Source organism: Kryptolebias marmoratus, linkage group LG8 (assembly GCF_001649575.2).
Source record: "Kryptolebias marmoratus isolate JLee-2015 linkage group LG8, ASM164957v2, whole genome shotgun sequence".
NCBI lineage: Eukaryota > Metazoa > Chordata > Actinopteri > Cyprinodontiformes > Rivulidae > Kryptolebias > Kryptolebias marmoratus.
Window position 1 is genome coordinate 29,497,780 of NC_051437.1, and position 10,522 is coordinate 29,508,301.

General features: G+C 49.2%; 1 protein-coding gene across 2 annotated transcripts; it reads left to right on the plus strand.

Annotated features, from left to right (window-relative positions):
- The first annotated feature begins 1,297 nt into the window (after positions 1-1,297).
- LOC108250839 lies at positions 1,298-10,182 on the plus strand. Of its 2 annotated transcripts, XM_025002752.2 has the most exons (6): positions 1,298-3,388; positions 4,065-4,251; positions 4,332-4,427; positions 5,308-5,815; positions 6,565-7,510; positions 8,248-10,182. In XM_025002752.2, the coding sequence occupies exons 1-5, from the start codon at positions 3,339-3,341 to the stop codon at positions 7,464-7,466; spliced, it is 1,743 nt and encodes a 580-aa protein (XP_024858520.1). In that variant the 5' UTR covers positions 1,298-3,338; the 3' UTR covers positions 7,467-7,510; positions 8,248-10,182. The 2 variants fall into 2 exon arrangements, with proteins under 2 accessions (XP_024858520.1, XP_017296391.1); XM_017440902.3 differs by having other exon boundaries at positions 6,565-10,182.
- Positions 10,183-10,522: the final 340 nt, after the last annotated feature.

The window sequence follows — 10,522 nt, forward strand, 5'->3', positions numbered from 1 at the left end:
ATGTAGCATGGATAGATTGATGGTGGATGGATGGGTGTAGCATGGATAGATTGATGGACGGATGGATGGATGGATGTAGCATGGATAAATTGATGTTGGATGATGGTTGGATGATGGTTGGATGACGGTTGGATGACGGTTGGATGAAGGTTGGATGATGGTTGGATGACGGTTAGATGACGGTTGGATGACGGTTGGATGACGGTTGGATGACGTTGGATGATGGTTGGATGATGGTTAGATGACGGTTGGATGACGGAGGCGTCCTGATGAGATGTTTTACTGAACATCTGGAGCTCCTCAGCTGGAGGAGCTCCAGATGTTCAGTAAAACCTCAGAAATAAACTTTAGCAGCTTCTAACAGATGAAGCTGATGTTTGATGTGAAGGAATCATCTTCTCATTTTGTCAGACACCAGAGAGGTCCTCACAGTTTTCTCAGCTGCAGGGTTGCAGGAGGACTGACTGAGGAGGACAGGCTGTTGATCTGAGGACAGCAGAGACGGGATGGAGACGGACAGTTTGACATAAATGGGTGGTGGTGCATGCAGAGCCGACGGCTCAGAGCACCCGGCGGTCTCTGCACCGTCACTGTGTTCCACCTGAAGCCTTTAATCCGTGCGTCCCGATATTCCAGGGTTTCTTCCATTTATTTCAGCGAAGCTGAAACTCTTTGTGTTCACGTTACAAAAGACAGCATGAGTCACTCTCCACTTTACACCGATCACACCGCTGAGCGTCTGTGAATCTGACAGAGGAGGAGCGTTAATTCAGCTGTCCTTCAGCACCTCTGCTCGGAGGAGAACTCGCTCCTGTTTGCTCATGCAGAGAATTAAAGCTGTTTCCATGCTGAACGTCGGCCTGATGGCTGCTTTAATAAAGGTTTGTTGTTGTGAGTCTGTTGTGTAACGGCTCAGTGTGACTGCTTTATGCAACAGGACAGACAGAAAACACTAAACCTCAGCAGGAAGAGGGAAGGGATGTTTGTCTGGAAATGAGCTTGACCTGAGCGGAGAGAACCTGGGTTCCTGCGGTTCTCCGGCTCTGAAGAACCTCAGCCTGGAGGGGTTGGAGTCGCTGACCCTCCTGTCCGTTCTTGGCTTTCCTCCATCAGGACCACCGGAGGAGCCAGGTCCCAAATCATCAGCCCTCCACCGCCGTGCTGACAACTGCAGTGCATTCTGGGTAAACAGCTGTCCTCTGGTCTGGTTCTGCTCCAGAAGTCTTGTGGTTCCTTCAAGCCGAGCTGCCATGTTGTTTTTAGAGAGAAGAGGCTTTAACCTTTGACCTTTGACCTGCTGACTGAGGCCTGTAGAGTCTGAGCACTGCACGGTCTGACCTTCAGGGTGAAGATCAGCAGCTGTTGATGAATGTTGGACAAACTGGACTCGTTGGGTTCAGAGTTCCACTGACCCTAGTTCAGATCAGACTTCCTGCAACCTTTTCTGAACGACACGAAGTTAAATCTGCGATGTCCAACACTGACGGTGTTTGCTGATTCATACGCTGACTTGTGTAATACGTGTTGTTTGAGAGCTTCCGATGAATAATCTGTAAACTCAGCTGAGAGGCTGTGCGAGTGGAAGTTGTTATTGGGACGTGTGGAGCAGCAGTCGGGAGGATTCTGGCAAACTTTGTGCTTCTGACACTTTTCCTGCGTGCTGACTGAGATTTTGTGCTGAGAAAGAAAGGTGTCACATTTGGTGAGATGGGAAAGTCACAGCATCATCAACAACATCGCTCTGTGTTACTGTCAAAGTCCCTCTGACGGCCTCTCCGGCTCTCAGGGTTAATGTGTCCGTGCTTTGTTCCGTGCAGCAGTGTGTGTGTGTGTGTGTGTGTGTGTGTGTGTCTGTACACCCAGTGAAAAGCCTCCAGGTCCCGGGTGATGCTGTGCTGAATTCTGACCTACATCCAGCTGCATCTTAGCTCTCATGTGACGTTCCAGCACAAGCAGCCACCATCACAGCGAGGCCTGGGCAGGCGTACAGAGGGAGTGGGCCGTCCTCTTCTGTCCCCGGCTGACAGAATGGTGACACGCTCGCGTCTCAGACTCCAGGTCACAGATTTCCATTTAGAGTTAATGGGAGAGATGAGCCGAACAACAACTACAGATGAAAAAGCATTTTCTGAACGATGACTTCTGAATGAAAAGCTGAAAGTAGCAAGATGCTAGCACAGCTAAAAGGCTAAATGTAAGCTGAAAGTAGCAAGATGCTAATTAAAAAAGGTGAGCTAAATTTAGCAAAATGTTAACTTTTAACTAACGTTAGCATCAGTAGACCGAGCATTAACAGTAATATCAGCAGAAGTATGAAGTAAATTTAAAAAACAATGTTTTTGGAGTAAACATCTTTATTTATTTTATAGGAAGAAAAACTGTTAGTAAAGATAAATATTTTTAAAAGTATAAAAGTTACAAAAACCAGAAGTCATAGCACCAAACAGCCATTGTTGCTGATAGAGACACGTTTTGTCGACACAGTTTGATATAATTTATTTTTGTTGTTTTTTAAGCTGTGAATTAAAAGACGTGATAAAAACAGACCGAATGAAAAGTAATAAAGGTGCTTCAATGCTTGTTAAACTAAGCAAATAAAATAAATCTAAATAATCAGTTTTTACAACAAGTATGGGACCCTTTGAGGCCCGGACCATCAGCTCTCCACCACTGTGCTTCACGTTTGTTTTCTTCAGGATGTATTTTCTTCATTCCACAGATGTATCTGACCCAAACGAAGTGTGTTGGATGAGTTTCCCATCCTGAACACAGCATACAGTTGTTTCATCGTTGTATCCAGGCTTTTATTCCAACGCAGCAGCAGCTGGTTGCTCTAATTACACCTCCGTGCAGGGAAGCACAAACCTGGAGTCCAACTTATGCAGAATGACTCAGTTTTATCTTTTTACATAAAAACCGCGTGAATCATATGCCACGTTATGTAATTCAACTGCAGTCAGGCATGCCAAAAATTTAAATCAAAAGAACCGACAAACCTAGTATTGGAGGCCAAACTCCTACTTTTCCAAAGAGCATTTTGACTGCCACCTCTGTACCGAGCTAAATCTTTCCAAAGACATAAATGATGTAGAAATGCACCCATCACAGGTCTGCACACGCAGATTTATGTTTGCTTCTTGTTGCTCTCTCTGCAGGCAAAGACTCACGAGCCTTCCCATCACCGACACCGGGAAGAGCTGCACTTTGTGGACGAGTATGGTCAGTCGATCACCGTGCAGGTGGATGGGAAAAGTGGGCGTGGCCACAGGAGGAGGCGGTCCCACTGTGCGATCGAGTGCAACGTCTCAACAGAGAGGCAATGGGAGGCCCTGAGGGCCATGGGGCTGATGGACGGAGAGGAAGACCAGGGGGACGTCTACGGTGCAGGGTAGGTACCGAGGGTTCTGTTGGGCCCGCCTGATGGGGATATTATCACTGACTGATTGTTGGGCTGAAGCTTTAATGTAAAATGAAAACATGCAGCTATCAGTCAGTCATTGGAACATCAACAACCAGAGACCGGTCGCTCTACAGTCTGCACAGCGAGGTGGAACACTTCCTGTGTCTCTGTTACCATCATGGAGGTTCCAGAAACACGAGAAGAACCTCACAGGAGGAAAGTTAATCAAAAACATTGGACTAAAATACAAATTTAGTGTGTAGAGTAAGAAAAAAACAGAATGTAAGCCTCTACCAGTCTGAAAACTCATATTAAATAAAAAGTCTGAATTTTCACAGGATCTATGAGAGCGGCCATGATGGAAACATGAAAGAAGTTTTGAGTTGCTGTGAGAGGAGATGCAAGAACGATGGGTGAACTAAAATAAGCCGAGAGTGGGGTAAACTTTAGGAGGAAAGTTTGTTTCAGGCGTCTACGTTCTGTAAAGCTGAGGAAGTTGTAGATTAAATAAAAGTTCTGATACGTAAGGAGGTTTTGGAATGGAAGATGAATCAGGAGAATATTCAGAGATACGTTAGGTTTGTTTTCATGAATATTAATGAGCTGCAGCTGCTATGATCATACATGAAGACTGGAACTGTTTCTCCTGGTTCTGACTTCACAGGACTTATTATGGTCACATGACTGCGTCACCTGACCTGTACCCTGCCGACGGCCACATGATGATGTCACCGGACGTCTATCCACCCAACGGCTACCTCCCCACGCCAGCGAGCAGCCAGCACCCGGGGAACAGCTACCTGCCCAGCGTCTCCTACAGCTTAGACCACCTGGACAGACTGGACTACCAGGTGCTTTTACTTTCATTGGTTCCTCAGTTCCCTGGGATGTGTGGTTCTGTTGTCGGTTCTGAACTGGGTTTCTGTTCCAGGGTCCGGAAATGATGCCCTACCAGCCGAACTCAGAGAGCTGTCTGATTGGCTGCTACAGAGGAGAAGAGCTGAAGCCGAAGACTTTCCACCGACTGGTAGATGGACTCTTTATTGTCCCCTCGCTGTGAATCCGTGTTCAGGCCCCAGCATGGTTTGTGTGTCTGTGTGCGCTGAGGCGCTGGGACCTCAGCAGAGTGTGTAGTTTTACTCTGCAGCCCAGCAGGTGGAGATAATCATTCCGCCATGATGGACAGGAAGTGGCGGTGCACGCAGCTACAGTCGTTTAGCTTAGCATTAGCACACAAAGTTGATGTGTAGATACTTTCAGAGGTTTGACCCAAACTGTGAGTCCCAGCAGACCTCCACACGTAGCTCATTGTCCCACCCCGTCCAGTCCTCAGAGCAGGACAGAGACCTCCCACTTTAAGATGGAGGCGGTCAGGGACACCAGGCAGCGAGGCGACCTGCATGGAAAGGTAACTCATCTCAGGACAGGAAAACAGCAACAACAGAGGGGGCCAGGAGCGGCAGACCAGAGTGGGGGCTTGGTTTGTCCGCTTGGCAACTCGTACAGCCTGCTGCTGGACAGGAAAGGGACATGACCATCAGTCACATGAGTCTCTGTGGTATAAGCTGCATGGAGCCTGTCACAAAATAAGTTTGAGGGAGTTTTAACAGAATATTTGTGTCTTTGTAGTTTCCTGAGAGAAAAGTTGCCTAAATGTGTCTGACATGACGTTGACCCTGCGTTCTTGGGTCTCAGCAGGTTAATGACCATCTGTTGTCAGGAAGGACAGTTCATCTCAGACCTTGTGGGCTGCAGGAACTGAAAGTGGTGATGAGTTTGTTGTCAGGCGGTGGCTTCTGGTTGAGTAGATGTAGTTTTTAGTCATTCAGGAAGTCTGGGTTCCTCAGTATTCATGTTGATTTAGAACATTGTGTGTTCTCCAGCTCAAACTGTCTCTGTCTCTTCAGTCCGACTATCGTCCTGCTTGGAGGTCTGAGCGTCCTCTCGGATACCTTCCCCTCAGCGAGCTGGACAGCGGGTTGGGCTGTGGACCAGACAGCCCACACCACAGGGTGGCGCTCTCCGAAGCAGAGACAGACGCCATGTCTTCTCTGCCAGGCCACACCCCTTCCTCCAGAGGCTCCTCCTCTTCCTCTGAGTCCCTGATCTCCTCTGAACCCAGCGACTCCGGCTTCCACAGCGTCAGCACCGGGGAGCACCGACGGCTGCACAAGATTCACGGGGGCCACAACCACCGCCAAACGCCCCACCTCCGCTCAGGCCACTCCCCTCGGGAGCAAAGAGGACGCTGGGACTTGGAGTCCATCCCCGAGACGACGCCAGTGATCCACTCTGGAGCACCACAGGCGTCCCACTGCTCAGTGGGTAACAGCACGACCACGACAGTTCACTTCCACCGAGCTGAGAGGAGCCCCACCTTACCACGCCACCGCTCGCCACCGTCACCATCCGTCGGTACGAAAACGTTCACAAACAAACACAATAACTGCACCCATTTTAAAAAGAATCAGCAGGGTTAGATTCAGGACCGCAGGCCTGAACCTGTGAGGCTTTTAAAGCTCGTCTCAAAACAGAAATCTCTTTGAAGTCTTCAAGTTGGGAATCAGAGTTGGGTCGATAGTTTAAGTCCTAACTGGTTCTTATCCTCGTTAGCAAGCCTGCTGCATGTATTTCACCTGCTGACATGCTAACTCCTGTAGCTTGTTGCAAACTGTTACCCAGTAGTCCAGACAGTGTCTCTCCTCTGCTGGTCGAAACCAAGTCTTTGTTGGAGCTTCAAAATGGCCCAAAACATCATTCAGTTTGGTCCAGAAATCAACAAATGGCACATTTTTATTCTGCAACGATGCCAAACATTGAAACAACGTCAAACTAAACCTTCCAAATGTTGTCTTCAGACAGAGAAAACATTTATTTTAGTTTCTTGCATAATTCTGGTAATACTTCAAGTTGTGCAACTAAAGGCCCTCTTCAGCCTCCACCTACGTCGTAGTCCTACTCCTCCATTGTTTTGTCCTCCTTGGTGTGAATGAGTCAAATGTGAGGGTAGGGTTAAGTTCTGAGGGCAAGAAGTAAAATCTAAATTCAGTGTCACACCGTTCTTCTTCCATCGGTCCGTGGATATGGACTAACACGTTAAATTTCCTGTTTCCAGGCGTCGGGTTGGCTTTCTGCTTTAAGGTTGGTCCTTGTTTTATCTGCAGGTTGTCGCACTGAGCCTTGCCAGCGGAGGGCGCTGTGGTTGGAGCAGCAGCAGGGCGGAGGCAGGATGATGGAGGCTCCAGGGAGGAGTCGAACAATAACAGACCTGAGCGAGAGCCAGAGGCCCCGCAGGGCGAGTCACCCCAACATGGCGGACCCGAACACTCTGAGAAACACACACCAGAACGGCCAGCCCAGTCCGACCGGTGACGCCATGGGACCGAGGAGCCGGGCCAGTTATCCCAGCAACGGCCACCCTGCGGGACACCTGAGCATGGACAGACCCAATCTGACCAACCGGAGCAGGGAGGAGGACTCCCTCTCGAAGAGTCCTGGATCGGCCTCCAGTGGCATCTCGGACTGGAGAGGCTTTCAGACTCTCGGGAGTCACACGGAGACACCGAAAGGTTCCTGTGTTCCTTTATACAGCACTCTGGGAGCCCCGCAGTGTAGTCCTCGATCTCCAACGTCCCCCCGGTCCAGACTGTCCAACCAGAAGTCTGTCAGAAACCAGCTGCTCAGAGCCCGAGCGTACCGATTGGCCAGGGAGCGCAGTGAGGTCACGACGGATGAAGGGGAGGGGGCAAGGGAAGGAGACGAGGAAGGGGAGGACGGACGGTGGGCGGGGCGATACTGGAGTCGGACAGAAAGGAGGCGTCAGATGGCGTTGTCACGGCAACACCGAGAAAGGAGAGGTGGAGGAGAGGACCAGATGGGGGGAGGTCAGGGACCGGCGTCGTCTCAGACCGTGTTGGAGCTGAGCCACATGAAGCAGAACCGCCTGAGGAACAGCAAGCTGCTCGACGATTGGACGACGGTGGAGGAGCTGCTGACGCACGGGACCCGGGTGGAGAGCGACAGTCAGCTGTGTCCGAGCCCGCTGTTATCGGTTACCACCGTCTGATCACCAAGGTCCAGATCCTTTACAGGTTCAGGATGATTACTGAGGTCAGTCTACAGAACCAAAGTTAGAGACAGATCCAGTTCAATTAAAACGGGTCATTTATGATGTTAAAGTTCATCACTCTAACATCTAAACACGCTCTGCTACAAACAGCCATGTTTTTCTTTAAAATACAGACTCTTCACCCACAAACATTCATTCATTCATGTATTCCTAAACAAACATGTCATATTCTCTTCACACATGAAGACATTCCTAACTTGGGATTATAAATGGGAGAGAAGAAAAGTACAAATGTGAAAAGTAAAATTCATGTACAGTTTGTGAATTATGCCCTGAATAGCCCCTCATACTAGTTTACTGACATTCATAAGATGCTAATTTGTATGAAGACCAACAGATTACAGCTTCAGCAGGAAATTCCTGCTGAAATCTTGCATGTTTGTGAGCAAACGTCCCTCATTTACCTCAAACTTTAAATCTAATGAAGTTTATTAATGAAACAGATGGGAGGGTTTAAATCTGTGTCATCAGACAGATCAGATAAAAGCTGCTCTCATTAGTCCACTTTGATTAATAAATCCCGTTCATTTGACATTCCTGACATCGGTCCTTACAAAACGTATCAAATTATTCAAAGTTAGCTCGTATAAGATTAATTTACAGGTTATTTTAGGTCCATTCAACCCGTGGAACAAGCAGGTCATCAGACATGTAAACCTGAGCAATACGTTCTCCTGCAACCTTTTGGAATCTGGACCTTCGTCTTCTTGTCCTGCAGGACGTTCTCGTTAAAGTCTGGAAGATCTAAGAACAAGCTGACAGCCTGGAAGGAGGGATGGAGAGTCCTCTCCTCGGACGGCCGTTGTTTTCCTGTTTGAAACTTCAGAGACTGTCTCAGACTCAGAAACTGTTGGACATGTTGGTTTCTGCACCTCCGGGATGCAGCGTTGCTCCTCGTTAGTCATCGCTGCTGAGCCGACGTGTAAATAAATGAGGCGCTGGGAGAATTAACAGAAACTCTCAAACACTTCACAGTTCAAGCCGAATTTTGTAGGATCCGGATTTACTTTTTTAAACTTTAAACTAAATAAAACAGCTGCAGACTAATTTCATCCTGTCTGCTGAGTTAGCAGTTCAAGAGGTCTTGGCCTTTAAGATTTGCATTTTGTCAGAACAGCCTGGAGTCATCTCCAAACCAGCAGGTTCCTGAAATCCTCGTGTCTGAAAGTGTGGAGAAGCACCGATGAAGAGCAGCTCAGAGTTTCAAGGAAAAGCCTGAAGTTGTGTTCAGGTTGGTGACGGCAGCACCTCAGGGGGACGTTTGTGTGAGGAAGACTCAGGTGATCCGGCAGGTCCTTGACCCCGCTGACCCCTGCAGATCTGCCCTCTGATTGGCTGTCCTGAATGTTCACCGCTGTTACGGCCTTAAGTGATGAAGTGTCCTTCATCAGGAACGATCTCTGATGAAGGAACCTGAGAGTGGTTCTGCTCAGATCCAAAAGGTTCTGACACGCTGAGCGGAGCCGGCAGAAGGAGAGGGTCCATCATGTTTCTTCTCTCTTCTTGGTTCCAAATGTTTACCTGAGGTGGTGCCGGATCTCTGAACACGACCCGGTTTAAAATCCATCCAAACGGAGGCTGCGCTCCGTCCTGACCCATCAGAACCTGGATCTGGACCGGAGATGGAGTATTATCTGTCCAGAAGGTTCTGCGAGGAGCCGACTGGAACCAACGTGACAAATATTCATCAGGTTAAATGTTGTCGTGTGATTCCTGGAAGGTATCCGTTTATTTTCTTATCTGGAGGAATCAGAAGAAGTTCTGGATCCTATGAGACGGAACCAGAAAGGTCCGAGTTTCCTTCAGAGCTGAATGTTCTCCCCCAGCTGCGAGCGAGAGCTGATCCAGCAGAACCTCCCTCTTTGTTGGGTCTGCAGACGGGTCAGGATCAGAACCGACCTGATCCGCTCTGCTCACATCCTGAGCCGACGTGGCAGCACGTCTTTAACAGTCACTTGGTTCCGCCTGGTCCGACCCGCCTGGTCCGACCCGCCTGGTCCGAACCAACCTGGTCCGACCCGCCTGGTCCGACCCGCCTGTTCCGAACCAGCCTGGTCCGACCCGCCTGGTCCGACCCGCCTGTTCCGAACCAGCCTGGTCTGACGGTTCACCAGCTGCTGGTTTGGACCGGCGCCGCCTGAAACGAGCCCCTTCAGTCGCCTTGGTCAGGAGACACCGGGGTTCTGTGTTCAGGCAGAACCGCTGCACCTCTGGGCTCGTTGGTCTCTGAATGACCTCTGACCTTTCTGTGTGTCAGTAGTGTTTAGCCAAAGACAATCTGTAGAACTATCACTGTTTGATGTAAAAGTATATTTTATAATCATAGTTTTCTATATTTCCAGCTTTATTTTGCCTTCAGCTTGTCTCCGACATCCTGCTGTAAATAATGTTAGCATTAACGAGCGCAGCATGCTAACTGCTGATTAGCACAGGCCCTCAAATCTGAACCCGTCCCGGCTCCTTTAAACACCAAAGAGAAAGAAGTTTGAGTTTCTTCTTCTGTGGTTCCTGCTCTTTGAACGGGACGACGAGCCAACTTCAGCACAGATTGTTGGTTTTAATGTGTGTAAAAGTCTTATTTCCATCAGTGTCGTGCCTCTGAGCGCTGGAGGACCGCTGCTCCGGCTCCAATAAAAACCCAAACTCTTCCCGGCTCCTCCTTTGTTTCTCTGCATGCCGCCCGCCATGTCGCCCGCCCGCCGCAGCTGCCACCACAGCAACCTCAGCTGACCTCTGCTGAGGTCCGTTAGCTGTGGCGGTTTGAGGATTCAGGAGGTCTTCAGAATCGGGTCATCAGCGTTCAGAAGGAACAAGTCAGAAGGTAAGGATGTGATGGAGCGTGGCCTCAGACGATCACCATGGCAACAGTGACTGACAGCACCGGCTGTGGATGTCGTACCTTCGGCTGAGATGCGTGACCGTTACCGTGGCAACAGCTGCAGCTAATCTCTCTCAGCTCTCAGCCTCGTCACCATGGAGACGTGTTTTCAGAA

What these genes read in the sequence shown, in the direction of transcription:
- LOC108250839 (XM_017440902.3), top strand. Translation starts at nt 3,339, where the DNA reads ATGGGGCTGATGGACGGAGAGGAAGACCAGGGGGACGTCTACGGTGCA. An exon ending in GGGGACGTCTACGGTGCAGG is followed by an intron (nt 3,389 to 4,064) that starts GTAGGTACCGAG and finishes CTGACTTCACAG; the next exon opens with GACTTATTATGGTCACATGA. An exon ending in CGAAGACTTTCCACCGACTG is followed by an intron (nt 4,428 to 5,307) that starts GTAGATGGACTC and finishes CTGTCTCTTCAG; the next exon opens with TCCGACTATCGTCCTGCTTG.